The following is a 23650-nucleotide window of genomic DNA, read 5'->3' as shown; positions in this document are numbered from 1 at the left end:
TTCTGCTTCAAATAACTTCGTTCTTTGTAACAAACATGATAGCTTATATTTAAATAATACTTTATTGTCTACAAACTTCCATGTATGTTCATTAGTATAAATATATACATGGTTTAAATTATATATAATTACATGTATGTAATTATGTGTGTAAATATGTTTTATATATAATTTGAATCTCTTCACAATCAAATAAGCTCAGAAAGATTGTATTATCTCTACTTTACACATTTATAGGCATTTCTAGATAATCTTTCTAAAATTTCACAGTTGTCAAGAAGTGAAGAAATGTTTAAGCAATGTTCTTGACTATAAATTGTGTGACAGTCCCTGTATTACCACACCCACAGCAATCATTTTTCCCTCTAGCTGTTTGCTTGGGATAGTTTTCCTGTTAGACAGAAAATAGGTCACTCTTTTCAACCATGAAAATCATCCATCCATCCTACATTCCCTTCCTTTATCATGACATCTTAAAAAAGTAATTTAAAGGGAGATATTTCCCTACAACACTACTTTTCTTTCTTTTTTGTGACATATTTTGATTTGCTTTTAAAGAGCAGGGAAGTCTGCTTTCAGATGTCTGTAGTTTATTTTCCCTTCTCTAGAAGACTGATCGGTTCTTATTCTTGCAAATGACACCCAAGTTTTAGAATAGTACACAATTTATTAAAGGAATAATTTCATAAGATGTAAACTATCTGGGCTTTTGATGAAAAATACCTACAAGAAACAACAGACATAAAAAGAATAAGGTGGTTTGCCCTTGGGAGCCTCTGTGCCCTCCCTGTCAAGGAGAAGGAAATGCTATTTATCTTGCAGTGTTTTAATCAAAATTAACACACACACACATCCATCACAGTTTCCAGTATATATTATATATTTCTTAAGTTTAAATGCTATTTTAACTTATTTAGTATAAATTTTACCCTTTTAAAATATCCTCCATCTCTATAAAATTGAATCACCTAGCTCTGTGGAACAAGAATAGTTCCATTTTGTGTGTGTGTGTGTGTGTGTGTGTGTGTGTGTGTAGAGTGTGTAGAGAGAGGTAGAGGGAGGGAGGGAGAGAGAGAGAGAGAGAGAGAGAGAGAGAGAGAGAGAGAGAGAATGAGAATGTCTGGATCATTTGCTCTTTTACAAACTGGGCTGAGAAAACTAGAGAATCCATGTCTCTTTAAGATTTCCCATTGCACCACCTTAACTAAGAAAACAATTTCTCTTCTCTTCTCTTCTCTTCTCTTCTCTTCTCTTCTCTTCTCTTCTCTTCTCTTCTCTTCTCTTCTCTTCTCTTCTCCTCTCCTCTCCTCTCCTCTCCTCTCCTCTCCTCTCCTCTCCTCTCCTTTTCTTTTTGATTTGATTTTTTGAGACAGTTTCTTTGTGTATCCCTGACTGTCCTGGAACTTACTCTGTAGGCCATGCTGACCTTGAACTCATAGATCTACCTCCCTCTGCCACCTCTAAAAGCTCTTGTGATGCATATAAGGATAAAATAAACATACCCCCACACACACACACACATACACACAATTACATTTCAGTTTTACAAGACCACGTGTACTGTGGGAGGCAGCAGACTAATGTTTGAAATTCCCAGATGGGCACTCCGAGTCTTTGACATGGTGACTAGGCAGTAGGCTCTAACAATAATGAGAGGCAGGGTGCTGTGTGTTGAATCAGTGTTGATACCACAGTTCATGCCAGATACTCAGATACCTTCTGCATACTGCCTTCACTGCCCGATAGTCCAGGGTCTCCAAGCTGCTGAAAGTGTGGAATGAATTCCAGACAAAGAGTACTTTGCCATTTTCAAGTCTCCATGTTTTCTCTTTTTTCTTTCATTTGTCATGCTTATCTCAACATCACCCTGAGCATAAAGGTTTCTCAAAGCAGATAGACATCTCATCCTGCATCCAAACACCATTTCCTCTGTGAGGCAGGATGAACTCAGTGGATTTAAGAAAGCAAAAAACCTGAAGAATGGAGGCTGCCACTGAGACATTCTCAAAGTTTTGTTTTTTCAAAACTCTATTTAAGGGTAAGATGAATTGGTTATGGCTACTTTTATCTGCTCTGTCATGAGAAGGCTTTTTTATGCATTTAAAAGGAAGAAGTCTATATTTTAACTTACAAAGACAAGGTCTTTCAGGAACCCATTTCATGAAGAAATTTTTGTTTGGTTTTTGGGTTTTTTTGTTTGTTTGTTTGATTGATTGCTTACTTTTTTGTTTTTGTTTTTTAAACACAATGCAGCAGTTGTTTGCCTGGAACTGAGTTTTCCTAAAGCAAATTTGAAAGTGATTTCCTCCAAAGCTCAATGCATCTATCATCTCCTGACATTTTTCTATTTTGTCTCATAAATTCCTGTTTCACAGACTGAACAAAGCTTCCCCTCTATTTTTAAAGTACTGTCATAATTATGAATTAGTCAGGTGCAAGTTAGTGAAACTTCACCAAAGCAACATTCGATACTTTTGGAAAGACCTTTAAGACTACCTGCATTCCTTCTCAGATTCCCAGTTCTTCAATAGCCCAGGGACACTAAAGCTCATCGTTTTTATTTCGGTTTGCTTTCTCAGATTAATCTTGGAAGGACTAGTGGTTCTTTTAGTAAACAGAATAGTTTAAAGCAAAAGAGAAACAGGCGTTAAAAGCTGTACTGTGCATTGGATTCCCATCCTTTCTTGCTATCACTGCCCCTTGGTATTTAACCTACCCCACAAGGATAGTCAACTCTGTTATTTTCATTCCTTTTGCTATAACTAAGTATATGTAAAGTTCTTTCATATATGCAAATGTAAGACAAATTCATGACAGAGAGATTGACAATACTCATTGATTTTTAAATGTTAATTTAGTTTTCAGAGTAGTTCAGACTGGCATACCTCCTTAATCTCTATGAGGTGCTAAAAGTGGGTAGTATGTCTGTTGTACCCATCCTACATGCTAAACCCTGAAAAAACAGGCTGATTTTCCTTTTCTATTCTTTATGTTGACTGACACTGGCCAACTGCTAAATGCAGTATTGGCCCCCAGTCTTCTGCATCTTCTGGCCTATGAAAGTCCTTGGCCATCAGTTCATCTGAGAAGTTGGTTGTTAGTAGCATAAGAGACAAGAGAATGCATTGTACTGCTCACTAATGCATAAAAATAATAGCAAATTCAGAATAGGTATTGCCAATAGAAATGATAGTTATATTGAAAGAGTTTATATTGATTTGCACCCTGGAAGCAACAAGATTTTTAAAGACTGAGTGAAACTTGGCAGAAGAAATAAAAAAAAAATTGTTATTTTGCATAGATTATTCATATAAATAACATGCATGTTTGTAATTTGCCAGAGTATTCCAGAAAGGGAAAAAAATCCCATTTGCTTCCCCCAAGGAGCTATGACCTTTGACTGGCTGCTTTCCTCCCAATTTACTTCCTTCTTGTATCTCCAGTATTCCCAGTTTTTTTTCTTTTTTCTTCTCCCTTCTTCCTCTTGCTCGCTCTGCTCGCTCCAGCCCTGACTCACTCCAGGCCAAAGTACACTGTAGCTGTCTTCAGAAACCCATATGAGGGCATCAGATCTCATTACAAATGGTTGTGAGCCACCATGGAGTTGCTGGGATTTGAACTCATGACCTCCTGAAGAGCAGCCAGTGCTCTTAACTGCTGAGCCATCTCACCAGGAGCTTGAAAATAAAGATAAATTCTATTTATTTGTCTTTTTTTTTCTTTTTATAATATGTTGTAAATTTGGGATGTTAGAGGACCAAAATTCCTTCATTTATAAAAGCAGGGAAAGAGTATAAAAGAAGGCCATCTAATCTGTTCAGAATATGACAAGGTCAGGTTTTCAGAACCTGAGTCTATCAAGGCCGAGCATCACTTAAATGGAGAAACTGACATTCCCTCAACAATGGTGACCATTTAGAGGACAGCACTTGGTCCACATAGCAGTATATCCTTTTGCTTCGTGGGGAATATTGCTTTTAGTAAGTGAGGTTTTTTTGTTTTAATACATTTAGTCTGAACTGAGTAAATGACCAGATAGGATACCGTGAGAAGGAATAAGGATGCTGTCATTCACTTTACAAAAGAGCATCTTAATATTTTTCACATCACTGCTTTCTGGAGGCAATAAGCAAACATGATACTTTAAAAATCAAAACTCATAACCTCTAGAAAGGAAACCTCAATGGAGTCTGCTTATTGTTTATACATAAATGGGTCAGCTTATGCAACCTGTAGGTAGGAAAAGTGACTTAGAGTTTTTGGTAGATTGAAGACTCCTGTCCACTCTCTAATATTTGTTTGATAATTCCATTTAACTATAATGATAACTGAAGCCAGGTCGCCATCTTACAGTATAGGTTACATTACACTGTTGTAAGGTTACATTATGTTGTAAGTATCAAACGTGTGAAGATTTCTTCTGTTTATTTCTGAGAGTTGTAAAAGAAAGGTTTATGTGAAAGACACAGTAACCACTCCACGGTTATGTGGGAGATTTTTATTTTGGATAAGAGGAAGAGCATATCCAGAGTCCCCAGGAAGAGTTTAGAGCAGAGAGAGAGTAAGAAGCAGATTGGATTGGCCAGGGCTATCTGCCAGGGAAAGGAGGCTAGAAGGACGAAGTAGAAGAGATAAAAGGAACAGGGGACCAGGTTTTGCCACCCTGAGAGCTGGAATAGCAGGAAGACTGACCAGATCTTCCAAAGAAGGGGCAGGAGACTATCATAGGGGCTTTGAAATGTAAAACGTGTTTGTGAATAGGGACCTGGAGACTAACATAGACTTTGATATGCAGATGGTTGCCAGAGATATATGTAAATAGGAAACCATAAGTCCCGTTTTTTGTTTTGTTTGTTTGTTTGTTTGTTTGTTTGTTTTGCTAGAAGAGAAGTAAATCATTTTGGCAGATGGGATTTTGCTTCACAATTTCCTGAAGAACTCTAGCTTTATCTGACCTTGGACTCCTCCTACACGTCAGCTTGAGCTATTTCTGGGTATACATACTGAGACCTAACATTCCAACCTTTTATTGGTGATAAACTGTGGCTGGTCTCTTTTGTAGCTGATTCAGAGCTGAGGTTGGAGGGTAGGGAGGGACATCTTGGTGGTCCAGGAAGGTAGTGAGTGGGAGCCGCGTCAGGCAGTGGCAGGAGACTTGTGGACAGGTTCTCAGAAGCATTTGGTTTGCCCACCAAAGCTGAAGAGACATCGGCTCATCCCCCACGTCAGCTGCACTGCTTAACACCAAGGACTGGTTTCCAGCAGCTTTCAGCAAAGTCCAGAGCTTGTAGTTTTGCAAGAGTACATGGGGCTAGCTAGGGAGGGGAGCTTATTTAAAGCAGTTTCCAGGGTCACAGTGGATTCCTGAGTGGTATCTGTCAGATGAATGAATCTGCTTGGACAGATATAGGCTAGGGACTACGGGATTAATATGATCACTGTCTGTAATCTGCACTTAAATTCTTGTAGAAAAGTAGTGTCTGCAAACAGGAGACTCATGCCTTTGAGCTATGACAACAACGACACAGGGAGAAGTCATTAACACAGTGGAAGCATAAACATTCATTTGTGATAAGACAGAAATTTCTTAGCAGAGAAAGAAAACTGAGGGATAAAAGATCTTGAAGACCCAAATGATGGTTCTGGGTAAAAGCAAGTATACCCTTTTCTCTCTCCAGAGGAATAGACAGATTGGACAGTGATGTTTTTAGCACAACGAGAGTCTATATTTAGAAAACCACCAAAGGAAGTTTACAATTTTGAGTCTGTGACAATAACAATAGCCATTCCTTTACTAAAGCTAGATTAGTAGCTGATCAGAAAGCCATTTACTAGTGATAAGCCTTGAGTTTTTGAAGTCTTTCCACCACATTGCAGCATCTTTGAGTGTTATTTTTTTCACGAGTCTTCTACCACGCCCTCAGACCTTCAGCGCTTGCCTTCACTCGTCTTAAATCACTTCTGTAGACCACTGCAATGTACACAAAACCTTAAACTTTTTATTTTTCTTTCACCTGGAAACATCCAATAATTCACCAAGAGATGTAGGTGGCTGCATATTGACAGCGGTCATTGGAAACAATTATTCTTTCAAAAAGTAATTTTTTTAGTGATGAACAGCAGCATGATAGCTTGAGTTGCTTTATTGAAACCTGCTTGTGAGTTTAGCCACTTCAGCAAGAGACCCAGTAGCTTTAGAAAAAGCAAAGCCCAAATTTTGCATATGAAACCAATTCAGGCTAGTCAATTGTTTTTTGTTTTGTTTTGTTTTTTTTTTTATTTAAAAGATTTAACTCAAGCAATTTAAACTTTTTAAAAAGTTTCTAAATTTGTATAATCAGCAAGCAATCTTTTGCACACAAAGTCACTCTAAAGGCATCTTGGAGATGAAAGCAGACTTTCTAGATTTCACAGAGTTTTGAAAAGAAAAATTGAAGTAGAAAATATAAACCAAGTGACCCCTGAATTAATTTAACTGACAGAGACTCACCTGCTACCTGGATCGCTAGTCTGGAATCCTCCATGGTGTTCTCCATGGCTTTGTTCAAGACAGAGGCCATTGGTTTTCAGTTATCAGACCCAGAAAGTCTGAGAGATTTTTCTGTGGAGGACTGGCCTACCTTGGGAGACAGGATGGGGCAGTCAACTTAACAGTGTCCACAGTTTGGGCAATGCCAGGGTGGCAGTTGAGGCATGGGAAAATTCTTTTCCCAGTGGTCAGTGTTATACAATCAAAGCACTCTGAAAATCATGGTACCCTAGGGAAGGAAGAAGAAGAATGTGGAACAAAGATCCTACTTTAAGGGTTTCAGCCTTCACGCTACCCTAGAAGGGTTAGTGGTTTCCATAGGCAAGACCAGGTGCTTGCCAGGCACACACTGAGAGTTTTGCTTTAAAAGCCCTGGAGCTGGCTGATGGGACAAGCCTGGACCTAAACATTACTTTCATAGACTTAATGTCTCTGTTTCCTTTATTTTTTTTTGTAGAGTATCGTGTGTACCGGCAGGCGTCAGTGGCACCCAGATCCCTCCCTGGTGCACTGCATCCAGTCATGTGAGGTATGTGGGCTTGACTTCTCCAAGTCATGTGGAGAGTTTTGAGTAACATTAGTCCCTCCAATTTAAGGTCTTGTTTCTTCTGATCCCTCTCTCCTTCTCTTAGTTTCCTACATGTTGCCTCTCAGCCCCAAATTTACACAATGTAGGGTTTTTGAACTCAGTTTTATTTTAGTAAAATCTCAGTCACTTAAAAGACAAGCCAGAATTATTTATGGCTTTGGGATTTGTAACTACGCCTTGGAATTAGTTAAACAAGGATTTTACTATAGATAATTTTGTTCAGCTAGCGAAGTGCCTAAAACCAATTTTGGCATGCGTGTGTGTGTGTGTGTGTGTGTGTGTGTGTGTGTGTGTGTGTGTTGACAAGGGATTATACTGCAGCCACTATAGCCCAGACTAGATCTGTGGTAATCCTTCTGCCTCAGCCTCCTGAGTGCCAGGGTTATAGATGATAGAAATCACCAGGCTTTGATTAAAATTGAGATTTGTATGCATTTATATAATTTCATACATATACATACTCCAAATTAAAATAAATACAAAAATTCTCTGTGTAATTTTTTTTAACCAAACAAAATTATATGGAACTTGTTGCCAAAATTACCTAGACATGAATAGCAGGTATAATCCCAGAGCAGACATTACTCCAATCACTGTGGTCACTTGTCTGTAGCTTCCCTCCTTTGCATCAACTGAAAGGTCATGCAGGTATATATGAAAACTTCTAGGTAGACACATATTCCACCGTTGAGTGGTCTGACCTAAATCTTCACTATGAAAGGAGAAATTCTGTCTTCCTTTTTCTACAGTGAATTCCCATCCATGGGTCACTTGTAGTGCAGTGACTTTTTTAACCTAACAAAGAAGAGTCTAAAATGAATCAGAGCATTACTTAGAGAGAATGACCCAGGAACTCCAACACTGAAAAGGAGAATACACACATGGCCCATTTAAATAGGCACTCCGATCCTAGGAACAGCTGGTGACAAATACAAATATTCTTGTCCAGGCACTGCCCTGTCCAGCATGGCTCCAGGGAAGGCCCTAGCTGAGGTGGAGAAAAAAAATAAAGAAAATGTAAACTGATGATAGATAGATAGATAGATAGATAGATAGATAGATAGATGGATGGATAGATAGATAGATAGATAGATAGATGGGTGGGTGGGTGGGTGGGTGGGTGGGTGGGTGGGTGGATGGATGGATGGATGGATGGATGGATAGATGGATACATAGACAGACAGGCAGACAGTCACATGTGGATACAGAAAAATTGGGATCAAACTGGCTAAGACCTCTGATGGAGAAACTACAGCACCCTGAGACACTCAGTATGTTCACTAGATAGAATTCAACAGAGAGGTGGGTTATTGCAACTGAACAAGGAAGCTGAGTTTATAATACAGGGCTGGATCAAGAGACATGTTTAGCTAATCTCAGTAGGTGAGTTTCTGAAGGACATAGATATCAGAGAAGAGATAGAGTGGCCATTTTCTTTACAAGTCAACAGTCATCCTTGGTTCTCCCAGGAAGATTTTGCCACGTCCATCCCTATGTTAAAACCATACATCCATCAAGACTTCACTTGCTCAGGGCTTTCTCCACTCCCCACGAGCCACTGCAGATTTATTCATCCAAACCTCTCTTTGGAACTCAATAAGCCACTTTGCAGCCCTGCCCAGATATTTTTGGCTCCTTGGAGTGTGCTAAAGAGAGCGCCTTTAACTGCCATTGATTTCCAACAATCTCTTTAAACACACCCAACCTGCTTGCAGGCATGCATGTTAATCCTCTGTTCTGTATCTTAGTCTCTTGCTCTAGTTCTAAGAAATTGGGACCCACATGAGACCAGAGAAAGGGAAAGGGTGGGATTTAAGAGAAAAAGAGAAAACTTTGTGGGGGAAAAATACCCATAAAACAGCATTCTGGGGATGCACAAGGGCTTGTGCTAGCATGGAGTGTGCTGTGTTATGGTGCGAGGCCAACAGAACAGCTCATCCTCTGCCATCATTAGAAAAACAGATGGTGGTGGGGTGGGGTGGGGAAGTGAAAGGGAGGCAGTGAATCATCCACTGGGCAGGGGGTGATGGGAAGAAGAGGAGGCCAGGGAAAGAGGGAGATAAACAGACAGAGGGCTTAGGGAGCTGGACAGAGATCAAACAGATCCTGAGAGTTCCCTTCTGCTCTTTCTATGCATCATCTCAAGTATGAGGGTGGATGTCAGGGCTTGGGGCTAGCTTCAGTGTTTTCCAGAAGGTTACAATACAGAGCTTTCCACACTTGTCCTTTCCCCTGACCTGTACCCCAGCATGAATGATCTATTATCCAGAACTTCTTATTTAGCTATGTTCTCTTTGAGCATGCCACAAGAAGCACTGCTCTCTTCTCCCTGGTTGCTACCCATGACACACTGCTAACCCCAGACTCTGACCCCAATGGTTCTGTGTGGCTCTTGACTAATGTCTTTGCCATCACTTGGCAACTCAGTAGAATGTATCTGCTTAGGTCTGCCCTATACCCACTGCTTTAGAAACTTCACAGGAGACAAGTAATCTGTATCTTAACCAGTAATCTGTATCTTAACCAGTAATCTGTATCTTAACCAATAATCTGTATCTTAACTGTGGAAGTCTAAGAACAACTCACTATCCCAAACCCTGGGAGGAGACTAGAAAGTTACTAACTAGGCATTCCTACATTGAAGTTTTCTTTGTCCAGAAATAATTATACTCTCCCTCCACCTTACTCCTGTGGGTGCGTGTGTGTGTGTGTGTGTGTGTGTGTGTGTGTGTATTTGTGTGTCTCTGTGTGTTATATGTAATACTTGGAAGGCAGAGAAAAGAGGATTTATGTGCATTCAAGACCAGCGTGATCTATATTGGAAGCTCTAGAACAGCCAGGGCTACACAGAAAGCCTCTGTCTTATAAAAAAATAAATAAATAAACCCTTCCCACTTTTCTTTTCATATTTGGATGCAGCAGTCTTGTCCCATATTATTTCATACCCGGTACTTTCATATACATTTGTTTACATTCCTGACCCAACTTGTGTTTTCCTAAGTGAGTGATTTTGAGCTCGGATCAATTTTATACACCACACCTATTTTGCACTACTAGGTGAATGGAGGGAGCTACTGGCATCTAATGGGTAGCCAAGGATGCTGCTAACCTTCCCACAGCCAAATACTGTGATGTCCCAAATGTCAATAGTACCATTTTGATGAATTTCTACACTATGCTAACCATTACAGATCCTTCAGTGTGTTTCTCAGGCACCTATTCTACTTGGGTTATTTAATACCCAAGTAGAATAATAATAACTCCCATATATAAAGGTATATAACTACTCTGGCACTTTCTTTTTAAGCTGCTTATTACCTTAGGGGGAAATGCTGGTTTTCTGGGTTCTTGCACATTGTAGCTAGCTTCAAGTTGAAATTGTTGTCTTTTGCATTGTTGCAAACTAGCTACTCAACACAATAGCTGAAACTCAATTTACTGCCTGAAGGAATGAGTCAATTTATTTACTGCTTTTACCACCACTCCCTACAAAAATTCCATGATAACTGTTTAGGAAAATAATATTTATTCTGTTGAATCCCTGTTCACTAAAATTTCATTTAGCATAAAGTGAGAACAGAGGAGAGAGAACTGAGGCAGAGAAAGAGAATGACAAAAGTGTGTTTCCCCTCACTCTGTAAAGTAACAAGTTGAAGTGAGTCTTCATTCCAGTCATGAATTTTGTGATATCAGAAGTTTAAGTACATTTAAAACAAATCCCATCCCTCTTCCCTTTTTCCATCCCTCCCTCTCTCCCTCCTTTACCTCCTTTCCTCCCTCTTCTCTCCCTTCCTCCTTTACCTCCCTCTCCCTCCTTATCTCTGTTCCCTCTCATGTTTTATCCATTTTTCCCTTTCCTTGCACAAAAACCTATTTTTCATTTTTGCCCAAGGTCACAGTTCTAGGCTCTTTTACATCAGTGGTTCTCAACCTTCTTAATGGTGTGACCCATTGTATTGGCCCCCAACCATAAAATTATTTATTTCATTGGTACTTCATAGCTGTAAACATCTGATATGCAGGATATTCCATATGAGATCCCTGTAAAGGAATCTTTTATATCCCCAAAGGGATTGCAGCCCCCAGGTTGAGAGCTGATGACTTAAATGGAGAACAGCTCTCTAGGAAGTTACTTGCTGCTTTTCCACAGAACTTATTAACATCCTTCATATGGATGGATTAAACGTGACCTACTCTTTGGCTTTGCCTTTGTTGTGATCATGTATCCTTGTAAGTTCATCCTGTTCTTCCTTTAGTCTCCAGAATAGTGTCTGATATTCTCTCTTGAAGTATTTACTTCTTTCTGTAGACTTGTACATTTTTTGTTTTGTTTTGTTTTGTTTTGTTTTGTTTTGTTTTGAATGATTAGATGTGGGGTCAGAGACATAGTTCATTGGGTAGGTACTTGCCACATAAATATGATGAATGCGCCTGGGGCTGGGCATGCAATCATGAGTTAGGAATTCCAGTGCTCCTCTGGAGAGTTGGAAGATAGAGACCAAAGAATAATAGGAAGATCATACGTCTTCTTTTCTGCAGTTGTGAACAGCACAATTGTGGACAACAAAGCAACCCTGTCTCACACCAGGGGAAGGCAGTTACTAAAACCACAGGCTGTCCTATGACCTTAACATCTATGTCATGGTTTGCACCTGTTCACACTCACATACATGAACAAGTACACACACACACACACACACACACACACACACACACACACACACACACACTCCATAAGACAATTAAGTGCAAATTCTGGCTAAAATACTTAGCTATACAAAGGACCTGTCTGACTCTCTTTAAGGTGAAATAAACAATGTTTAGGACTTGTGTAAGCTGCTAAATGATGCTAATAGTGATACGTCCCAAGGAATAGTACTACAGATAACCATGGTAACTGTGCTCAATTAGTGTTCTTGGGAGTATTCTAAAGCCTCTAAGTTGTTTAGCATCTCAAAACATTGCAACTGGCCTTTCTTTTATAAATTCTTATTCCTGTCCTCATAAACACCTGCCATGATGCTTAGAACACTATTTCATGCCCACCTAGTAGGTATAGGCTTCAAGCTGGCTACAAAACTTGGTGTTTGGAGGAGAGTGTTCTGCTCACTTTCACATTATCTCTTAAAGACACCGATGTAATATTGTTAGGTGCTTTTCTGAGGAAGGCAGTAGAGAAATAGAGGAAGAACTTTGATTTGGGAGACTCAAATTGGGAAAAAAAAAAGCCTGCATTAGTTCACTGTGAAACAGTGCAGTGGTAGCAAAGTGTGGGCTGGAACAGCTGAGGAAAGAATGAAAGCTCCATCATAGAAGGCTGTGCAAGCGCAGAAAGATGCATAGCGTAGAAGGAGGGAGACTGCAGAAGCAAGCTTAATTCTGTCCTTTATTATCCATTTACTTGGGAAATTTCAGTTACTTCTCAAAACTTAGGTTTATACAGCTTTTAAATTGGGCAGATAAAACTTATGTTTAATAATTGTTAGAATCAAGATTCAGATTCAGAAGAACAGTGGAGACACATCCTTCCAAATGTGAGGTTCTCCTCAGCAGAATCAATCAAGAGAAGCATCAAACCTACTTTCTTTGGGGCATGTTTTATTTGTTAGATAGATAAATCTGGGTCCTCATTATGGTGACCAGACCTACTCTTACATGGTCTCCTTAGGAGTTGAAGCCCTCTTGCTTCTTCTTGACTTCTAATTTATAAGGTGGGTTTTGTGTAACAATTTGTAGATACTGTCCTTTCTAATCATAAGTTCAAGACAGCTCTAGTTTTATTTAATGTTTCTATCCTGGCATTGGTTTACAAGAGAAAACTTGGTCTGTGACACTATGAGATGGGAGTTGGAACATGATAAAGAATGCATATGCACTTGATGTGTTTTGAATAAACAGTGAATATATGATAAGAATTCAAGAAACTTTATTTGTTACTAACACTGAACAACTTCTGTTATTTAGAGAGATAGTTGTGCTTTTTTCTAACTGTTAATTCTCCCAAGGTGGTAATACCTGTGTATCAAACCGATATATTTAGATGGGAGGAAGCAAGCCAGGATGAAGAAAGTTGGGTCAAAGACTGTTTGAGCCTCCTTGGACCTTAGATTTACTAAGACTCTGGAGTAATATCAACTATCACTTTTATATACTTAAAAGAATATGAGGTTCTCAGAAGAGTGGAAGAAAGGCCTAATAATATATACCATTTTTAAAGGGAAAATGAATTAGATAAAAATATCTATATGTCTGCAAGCCTGATTTTTCCACTAAGGAAAGTTCTAGAACAAAATTTTTCCAACTTCTGTATTTATAAGGAACATAATCTTCTTGACTGATGTCATATTCCATGACCAAAGATTGGTCAGAAAGACAAACACAACACTTCAATTTAGCAGGTATGTTGTTTTAGTCCACAAAGTGCATCTCAGCATTACCACTACAAATTGCATGGAAAGGGGAGGCCTGTGTAGTCCAACAGCAAGGTATGTAGTACCTCATCTCCAGACACTTAAGACGCAGTGGGTGCATGTGGGAGCTATTTCAAAGTCATGATTAAGATTACATGGGCATACTGGCTTTAAAGTGAAGACTCCTTCACTTTAAATAAAGAGGTTCTCCTTATTTTATGCCATACTTTGTATGAAATCCAAGGATTTCCTTTTGACAAAAGACCCCAGGGACTCTCCTGCAGGTATTCTTTCTTCGGCTCCATGTAGGAATCACAGTGTCAGGCTAGTTCATTCATGGGCAGATGATTGTAAACATCCTATTTGACTCACATCTTGGGATAAGAGGATATGTCTTCCAGGAGTTCTCAGACAAGTGAAGAAAATCACTCAAAATAAAACTGAAAAAATGTCAGGGTTAGAACTCAGAAACATTGGCAGAAAATGTCAAGACTACAATACTTATAAGCCAGAAAGGGCTGGATTGGTTGACCATAATAGTCGTCTTAAAACAAAAATAACAAAAAAAAAAAAAAAAAAAAAAACCTCCCAAAACTCTGGTTCTCAGTTGGGGTAGAGAGCAGGATACCTCTATTCTTCAAGCAACCACTGAAGTAAGTGCAGGCAGAAAGCTTGAGACTCCTCTTATGTTATCATTTTCTTGCCATTGGGCTGCTTCCATTTTCTCTTTTAGGTCTAGCCCTCAGAATGCTTAGAAAGTAGAGAGTACATCAAGGGCAACAAGAATGGTATAAAAATCTAGCTCTGAAGGAAAATCCAAATCAGTGGATTATCTTTAAGCTTAAACTGAAAAGGAAAACAACTCACGTAATAAATACTTTCATTGGCTAAATATTTCTTATAGAGAAAAATTAGTAATCATCCCCTATGAAAGCCTAGCAGAACAGAAATAATGGACATGAATACAGAGTGAGCTATGTAATGTGAATCTGTCCAGGAATAACCTGGAAGTGCTAACCTTTATACAAGGTTATAAAAAGAAGTGTTTAAAAGGCATGTTAGTTTTCCCAGAGTTTTAAAGGCCTATATTTCTGCTCTTTCTGACAGGGTAAAATATTGTCTCCTGTCTCCAACACGAAAGAGAGCTTGGTAGTTCAGTTCTCTGTAAATCTAGTACTCCATGGCTAAATGTAAATATATTTGTAATATTTTTAAGTAGCTGGTGAGATACTTTTTGTCTGTCACTATCCTAAATGTAGTTTCTATAGGAGCTTATATAAGAGGGAATTAGGAGTGGAAAAACAAGACCCTGGGGACAAATTTAGTGTCACCGGCATGGCTGCATGACTGAAATATCAGTGGGAAGCGGGTCTGTTTTTACACCTTTAGCAGTGAATACCAACAGTGCTTCCATCACTAATTTGATCCATCTGTTGCCCTGTTCCTCGGATTCTTTCTCCTCTGTTGTCTTGGACTTTACTCTTCTTGCCTTTTATTATTTATATTCCAGATGGTACTCCTGTTAGCTGTGCCTGGTATCTCAGGCTTCTTGATCACTCGCAGACATTGGGTAGTGCTTTAACACCACAGGACACATGGGCCAATATGCAGTTCGCCAGGTAGAGAGCAGTGGCATGAAAACTGAATTTGGATTGCACTATTTTTTTCTTCCTTAGGAAGGAAGGAAAAAAAAAAGATATCATGCTACTGCTACCGTGAAGAGGTAGAAACTCTAAAATCTGACTAGCAAGCACAAGTTTTGGGGCTGTGTTTTATTTGGGAGAACAGAATGCCTTCATGCAGACATGAGAAAAGAGAAACCCAGAGGAAGGAGGGAAAAGGGGAGAAACAGGTTAGCCTGTTTGCGATGAATTATGGGCTTTCTCCATTGTGTGGGCTCCTTTGCTAGAAATTTTGCATGCTTAGTTAGACTGCTGTCTTCCTGTTTTCTAGGATCAGATGAGGTGTGTGTGTGTGTGTGTGTGTGTGTGTGCGCGCGCGTGCCTCAGTTCTTCTTATTTGAGCATGTGAAGTTCCATTATAAGGAGCTAAAACCTCACTCTCAACACAGTTATAAATGTAAAAACACAATGTAGTGATGCCCACATTCCTAAAGGCAGCAAACGTGGAGGCTGACTTAGGCATAACCTCTAAGTTGCAAGAAGAGAATTTTCTTTCTAGATCAGTGGTACTTAACCTGTGGGTCACGGCTGTTCTGGGGGTTACAAATCAGATATTGATATTACGATTCATAACAGTAGCAAAATTACAATTATGAAGTAGCAACAAAAACAATTTTATGGTTGTGGATTACCACAATGTAAGGAGCTGTATTAAAGGGCTGCAGCATTAGGAATGTTAAAAAGTGCTGCCTCAGATGAAGGACTCTAATATGTGCAGGGGATGGGTTGGCAGCAGCTGCAGCTGGGCACTCATTTGCATCGCAGGAAGCATCTTTCCTCTTTGAATCAGACACTGGGGCCAAGGTACATCCAGTCACCCTCACCAAACACCCTAGAGAACTTACACACTCAGATTTAAGGTCCTCTGGTACAGTGTGGAAAAATAACAGTAGAACTGGGGGTATGCCAATACTAAGTACCCCACTGTGGTCCAAAATCTCATTTCTGTTCTCCTTGTCTTTGTAGAGAAACCTCTTGAACTGCCTCACCCCTAAGCCTTGCTATCTGTAAGATTTATCCCTATTCCCATCCTCCAGTAGCATGCTTTTCATCACCAGTAGCATAAATTCCTCTTAACAAATGCCAAAGGCTTGATAGTATTAAGAGAGCATGTTAGGGGCTTAGAAAAAGACGCATGGAATTGCTCCTGATCCTTCAGAGAACACCCTCCTTGGTGTCTGTCTTGATGAGTTCCTCATTCAAAAGGGGGAAAAATTGTATTTATGATACAAGATTGGGAACTATAGTTCAACTTTAGGATAACTACACTGCATGATGAGAAATGTAACATCTCTTATCTCCTCCTTGTTTATATGTTGTTATTTAAGTAGTAGCCAGCAATTAAAACTCTCTTTGCTATATCTCAGCTGTTCAAAACCAGATCCACTAATCATTCCTTTCTCCAAAGATACATCCTCTGGGCTTAGTTTGAATTTGTTGCTAAGTCTGTTAGGATCTCTGAGAGGAAGGGAATTATAAAACACTCGTTTGGATTGGGAAAGCAGTGTCCTAGAAACTAGTGACAGTCACTACTTTTTGGTTGGAATACTGTAGGTCCTCGCAGCTCTAAATCTAAAGATGTGTTAGACGTGTTAAAATCCAGAGAGGAATTGGAAATTAGCTTAAGCCTGAGCTGTCTTCCAGGCTCACTAGCTGCCAAATTCCAATCCCCTCAAGAGATTTGTTTGTGAGTGTCTCCGCCAGTTTTGTGCAATATCTGCAGCAGTCTGAAAATCTAGGCATGTCTTTGGGCTTGTCCAGAGTCCCATTCGGTTCAGGGCTCAACTTCAGAGTCCCCAGCTGGAATCTCCAAAAATCAGACTCCAAACATTAATGAAGACTAGGTTTTCACTTTGAAACCTAAAACCATTGTTGTTGTTTTTCTCCCTGCTTTTTAAAAAAAAGAATAAAACATTAAAAGCACAACCTTGCAAATTGTAAAACCTCACTTAGATTAACAACATGCACAAGAGTTTATGCTTGTCTAAAACTCACCCAGAGCTGCCTTTTGCCAGCCTGGTGGGCTTTCTACCAGGCTGTGGTTTGCTTCTTTTGTCCCAGGGCCTCCTGGGTGGGCCACTTTCTCACTTCTTTCATTGTTTTTACAGCAGGGGTTTTCCTTCCTGCTGTCTTTCACTCTGCCCCTTGTCTAATGTACTCTATGCTTTCCTTTCACTGCCCTTCAGTTTTTAAGCCAAGGTTACAGATTCACACAATGGTTCTCAACCTGTGGGTTTGGGACCAAGCAGTTGTATATTAGACATCCTGCATATCAGATATTTACTTTACGATTCATAACAGTAGCAAAATCACAGTTATGAAGTAGCAATGAAGATAATTTTATGGCTTGGGAAGGTGTCACCTCAACATAAGGAGCTCTACTGTACAGGATTAGGAAGGTTGAGAAGCACTGGATTAGCAAATGTTTGAGTCCTCATCTACCGCATGTCTATCAACAGAAATGATCTCGTCTTTTCTTCCATCTGCCATAGCTTTTTGCTGCTTCTGAATGATTATTTTGATGTTGTAAGCATTAGCAGTAATCACCATTGTATCTATAAATAGCTCAGTCCTCTCTTGGTTTCACTGGGATGTTGCTATGTGAAGATCAGTTAATTAAAACGTCTATTAAATCCATTCTGACCAAGACGCAAACGAAGTCATTGAAAATATTCATGAATCCTGTGAGGGATTGATCATTTCAAAGTTACTATCATGGTAATTGGATATAACTTTTGTCAAAAATAATCATATGTATATTTTTTTCAGAAAATTCATGTTACCGAATTTCTAGCTCATCCTAATAAAATAGATATCTTTATATTGAATTGCTTTATTAAATATTTATTATACTAAGTAAGTCCTTCTGGAAAGCCTGTTCAGCTTCGTATACTTTATTTTAATATATAAATTATTTTAAGTATATAAATTCTATGTAAGCATGCAAGTGTTTATATGTCTCCTCTTTGAACTAATTCAGCAGTGAAGTAAAGATAAAAAAAAGCCACTTCTAAGCTGATCCTGTGTATTTAGAAGCTGCAGCAAACATCATTTGTAGTAAGAAGAATACATAGTTCAGATCCTAATTAATAGATTTTAATCTTAGCCTCAACCATATTAGATATACTTATTTCTTACGCTTTGATTTTTTTAATGTTATAGAAAAAAACATGAACTAAGTTTGAAAGGCTGCTAGTACTTCCTGGCTGGTTCTGAAGACTACCAATGCCTGGCCCTCTGACCCCTGACCTCTACCTCTCTCCCTGAGGCTACCCTATCCTGTTTTGGGTTTTTTTCTCCTGTTTCTTATTAGTTTAGGTGTTGCTACCTTCTTCTTCTTCTTCTTCTTCTTCTTCTTCTTCTTCTTCTTCTTCTTCTTCTTCTTCTTCTTCTTCTTCCTCTTCTTCTTCTTCATTGTTGGGGTCCACACTAGCCCCACGTTGGAGCGGCCAAAATAAATGTTGCAGCCCAGGCAAAATGTTGAGGCCCGGGCCGACCCACGTTTGGGCGGCCACTGTATCCAGGCCCAAGCTGCTGCTCCGGTCTGCGGGTCGGGTTTCAGCAAGAGCGAGGGTGAGGGCAGATTCTACCTAATGTCTGATGTGTATGAATCTCTCTCTCTGGTCTCTGATCTCAGTCTATATATTCTCTGATGTCTGGTTCTGTCTTCTATAGTAACTTCTAAGCCACGCCTCTAAGTTACACCTTTAATCATGCCCTCAGGTCTTGTCTCTAACTCTGATCTCTATACTTCTAAGTATACTATTAAGTCACATACCTTTAATCTCACACACCTTTAATCTCAAGGTATCTAAACCAAGATTATCGGAGTGTTCTCAGCTGTTGTAGGCTATTGTAATCCAAGTCTCATGTCAGGGTATATGGCTCAAGATGGCTGCAAAGCTGATAGCCGCTTTCTGCTAAAAGTCGGCCCCCAACACTTCATCATCATCATTGCTACTATTTAGTGAGGTTTTTGAAAGGTGCAGATTTAAAAAGAAGTTCAGTTATTCTCACATTTCCAGTTCTAAGCCTTGGTATAGCAGATGCTTAGTAATCGCTAAGCTATAACTCTTCCCTTAGGGAGACTTGATGCCTATAGGGGTGAAGAAGAGGCGGCTAGCAGAGAGAATGCCACTATTTGGCATATTTTGTTTCTTTTTCTTCTAAATTCTTACTTCTGCCTAGAACCATGCAGAAATCTGTTTAAGTTGAGTAACTCTAGAATAAATGTTACATGTAGATCAAGCCAAAGGGAAGTTCTTGGCAGGGTTCTTGAAGGGGTCTTAGCAATTACCACTTGCAAGGAGCCTCGAAGGATATGGCAATTTCTCTAGTTGGAGACAAAGCACAAAGCCCACAGGCAGTAGAAGGATATGAGTGTGGAGCACTAGGATATGAAAATGCATGGGATATTCATAGATGTATTAGAATGTTTGCATATGGAGTCTCAGGCACAGCCAAGGAGACAGGGGCCAGGTTAAGTAGGGTCTTGTGATATAGACTTTATTCTGAAAACTAGTAGAATGTCACACACTTTCTCATCAAAAAAAATGACAAGACCAAATGCTGAGCATTGTTAGATATAAAGCTCATGGGGAAGAAATCAAAGATAACACATGGAATAGTTAGGAAACTATTTCAAGAGATAGTTGATAAGGCTCAAAGTTGGACATCAGAAATACAGACAGAAAGAAGTAATATAATAATAATATTAAACCCCTGGTAGTGCCATTAACCTCTGTAAAGAAAAAGAGAGTGGCTTGAGTTCAAAATGAGTTCAGAAAAATTTGAAATAAAAAATCTGAAGCTCAAGAACATAGTGACTTCTATTGAGAGATACCGAAAGTGAGGAAGGAAATTGACAGCAGATGAGGTTAAGCTCATGCGGAGGAGGAGGAGGAGGAGGAGGAGGAGGAGGAGGAGGAGGAGGAGGAGGAGGAGGAGGAGGAGCTCATGCAGGTAGAGGATGAGCTCATGCAGGGAGAGGATGAGCTCATGCACAGGAGGATGTGTTCATCCAGGGAGGGGATGAGCTCATGCAGGCAGGGGATGAGCTCATGCAGGCAGAGGATGAGGTCATGCAGAGAAAGGATGAGCTCATACAGACAGAGGATGAGCTCATGCAGGGAACTTGAGTGAGGAGAGGAAAGGGAGCAAGGCCAGGGAAGCAAAAAAGCAAGGTAAAGGAAGAATGTAAGAATTAAAACAAATCAAAGAGATGAATTGTGTTTAGAAAGGTGGTCTTCACAAAAGAAAACAGAAAAGAAGAAAATTTGGGGATCACATATGGTCATATATGGGACTAGTGTTAAATGCAGCAGAATAGATAAAAAGTTGATGATTAACAAGAGACCCACAGGTTTATGCTTTTCCTGAAATCTGAGTCTGGTAGAGCAATCAGCAGAGTTCAGGGCAAGCAACAAATTGACAAAGGAAAAAAATGAAGAAAAATAGAAAAAAACATCACTTCCTGCAACACAAGTGGTAGTGACCCAAGGGAAGAGTGGTGTCCATGGGAAGACTTTCCATAGAAGGAACTGGGAATATTGTTGGCTTTGAATATGATATGTTTGATGACATATGGGTCCATAGTAAATAAAGGTAGGTAGAAGGAATTATTACCATCATTGCCTCTGAGTTAGGTGGGAAGAAAGTTGAAATAACTACAAGTAAGGTTTGCAGGGTTTCCAGTGGGATCCAAGAATTTATGGTATTTCTCTCTGTAGTTTCCTATTTCTGTTCATGGCAAGTTCTTCTGTCTAGTTGCTCAGGACAAAATTCTTAATGCTACTTTAATTCTTTTTCTGTTACCAGTCACATCCAATTTATTCAGTAATCCTATTAAGTCTATTAAAAATATCCACAAAGTAACCCTTTTGTAGCCTTCCTATTTCTTCCACCACCATCATCACCTCAGTTGGTGCAACACTTCCTGGCTCTTCTCACTCCCACCTCTGCTGCCCAATGGTCTGTTTTAAGTGGTCTCCAGAACATACTGTTAAAATGCGAACAGTTTCATGGCTACTCTTCCCCATTCCTACTTAAAGTTTGCTTTCTATTAAACACCATGACCAAAACAGCTTGGAGGGGAAATGGGTAGTTTACTTATATTTCCAGGTCATAGTCCTGATTGAGGGAGATCAAAGATGGTACTTAAACAGCAACTAAAGCAGAAACCATAGAGAAATGCTGCCTACTGGCTTGTTCTCTGGCTCATGCTCAGGTATCTTTATTATACAGCCTAGGCACACCTGTCTAAGGATGGCACTGCCCTTAGTGGGCTGGCCCCTCCCTTACCAATCATTGATCAAGACATGGCCATAGGCTGATCTGATAGAGCCAGAACTTCAGTTGAGGGTACCTTCCCAAGTGCCTCTAGGCTGTGTCAAGTTAACGATAAAAATCAACCTCCAAATTTCTCAATTCTCCAGAGTAAATCTGGATGTCTTTATGATGACTTGCATTTCCCCTCCAAATATTGTCCCTCTGTCCATTTGATTGAAAGTAACAATTGTCCTCCCCCAGTCTTCCACTACCAACCCCCTACCACATAAAGCTCTTGATTCCTTCACATAGCCACTATTTCTTAATAAATTCCTCGAATTCTCATTGACTATATATTAATGTTTTTCGATCTCCCCTATTCCCATAGAAACTCCAGGGAGTAAATGTTTATATGTCTCCACTGTCAAACACTGAGTTCTTACGGCAGTGATTTGGGGACAGGAGTATTGTACACACCCATCATTTTTCAGCTAATGAGTTAAATAAGAAGTTAAGAGCATCATGGATTGAAGAGGAAAACAGCAGCTGGATAAGGATTAAAAAGTAGCTTGACAATTGTGGTAAACAGAACACATTACTCACACATGAATGGGAAAACTACCGAGAAGCCCACAGCTTTATGACTCATTTAAGACAGCATTCTTTTTTGTTTAAGCCTATGGTCAGCATCTTCCTGTGCTGTGAATTTGGGGGTAGATGAAACTTGGACTTTCATTGTCCTTTCCACTTTTGGACAGCATTTTGTGTCCTAGAGAAAGCAGTTTGAGGCTCACAGAACACTTTTCTTTTCCTGGGCTCATAAAGTTATTTAGCTCAGAAAGAACTCAAATGTCTCCCCGGCTTGACACACAAATTCTTTTGACTCTCACATGAGATACCATTCGTGAAAGTGTTTGTAGACATGAAGACACTGCACATATATATAAAAGTCTCATAATAGTTACCACCCATGTAGGAAAAGCCTTCTAAGCAATCTCAGGTGGAGAGAGATTGCAATCCTTCAGGTGACACATTCTATGGGCTGCTAAGTGACGGGTACCAAGAAAGCTGGGTCCAGGTTTGAATACATGCGTAGATAAGAGAGAGAAACAGAAGCTCCACATAGCTCTTCTAATCCTGTCTGGTTTCTTTCAGGCCAGCAGCTTTGAACTTACATTTTGCATCTCTTTGGTCCACCTTTCCACGTGTAGGCACAAAATTGAGTGTTAGATCTTGATTAAGGAGGCTACCAACTCAAACCTGAAACTTCCCAGCTGCCTCCCAGTACCAGCCCAGCAGCTAGAGGCTACCTTCCTTTAGCAGCTACCCTTAAGAAGGCCTCAAACTTTAGGGGATTCCTGTGCTTTGCTTTGCCTCCATTTCCCTAAGCAGAGCAATTCGAAGACAAACAGGAATCTCTGAAAGCTCACACAAGCCCAATACAAACTACACATCAATTTTACAAATATAGACTTTTTGCCTGTCATGTAGCAAAACTCTAGTCTAGTGACCCTGAGTCATTATCTTTCCACCGTCAGTCCCCTATCACCTCTTCAACTTTATGCTTAATTTTCACTCCTACATGAGATCAGTCCATGCAGGAGAAAGATTCTAAGGTGTCCAAAGGTCCCTGTGGCTTCTTTCAGGCTGGCTTTCTTTCCACAGCCCCCTTTTAGCCTCCAATAAACTTATGCAAGAATAAGTTGCCTGGAGATCTAACCCACAGTTGAGAGGCTGCCTCTGAGACAGCATTTCAAACTTGTGAGGCCAGAGCCAACAGCAGGTTTCTTACAGCAAAGGGCTTGGTGTTTCCTTACATTCGCACATGCACACACAGCTGCGAAGCCTGGGGATCCTCATCGAGAGCAGATGTCACTACCAACAGTGCCAGCTACGTGTCACCCATGGCATTTTCTTCATTTCAACTCCTGGCAACTATAGTTTTACTTTCTCCCCCCTTCCTCTGCTCCCACCCACCCTATTTCTCCACTCCCTACCTCCCACTACATTTATAAATTCTTTCCTGATTCATGCTTGTGCTTTCGTTGTTGTTATTGTTGTAAACACCATGCTTCCAATGCTGGAAAAAAAAAAGAAAAGAAAAGAAAAAAGAAACCACAACAACCCCCAAAGAAAACATGTTCTAACCTAGGAATGTACAATGTTTCATGCA

At 39.8% G+C, this 23650-nt stretch overlaps 1 protein-coding gene across 2 annotated transcripts in view; it reads left to right on the top strand.

Moving 5' to 3' along the window:
• The window catches only part of Pappa2 (pappalysin 2), a 230508-nt gene that overhangs the window by 183152 nt on the left and 23706 nt on the right, over positions 1-23650 (top strand). For both annotated transcript variants that reach the window (XM_034513437.2, XM_076941441.1), the window contains one exon: positions 6987-7058. In XM_034513437.2, coding sequence (XP_034369328.1) covers positions 6987-7058 — 72 coding nt within the window. The remainder of the gene's footprint in view (positions 1-6986; positions 7059-23650) is intronic.

Source organism: Arvicanthis niloticus, chromosome 10 (genome assembly GCF_011762505.2).
Source record: "Arvicanthis niloticus isolate mArvNil1 chromosome 10, mArvNil1.pat.X, whole genome shotgun sequence".
Taxonomy (NCBI): domain Eukaryota; kingdom Metazoa; phylum Chordata; class Mammalia; order Rodentia; family Muridae; genus Arvicanthis; species Arvicanthis niloticus.
Note: the sequence above shows the minus strand (reverse complement) of the source record. Positions and strands in the feature narration are given on the sequence as shown.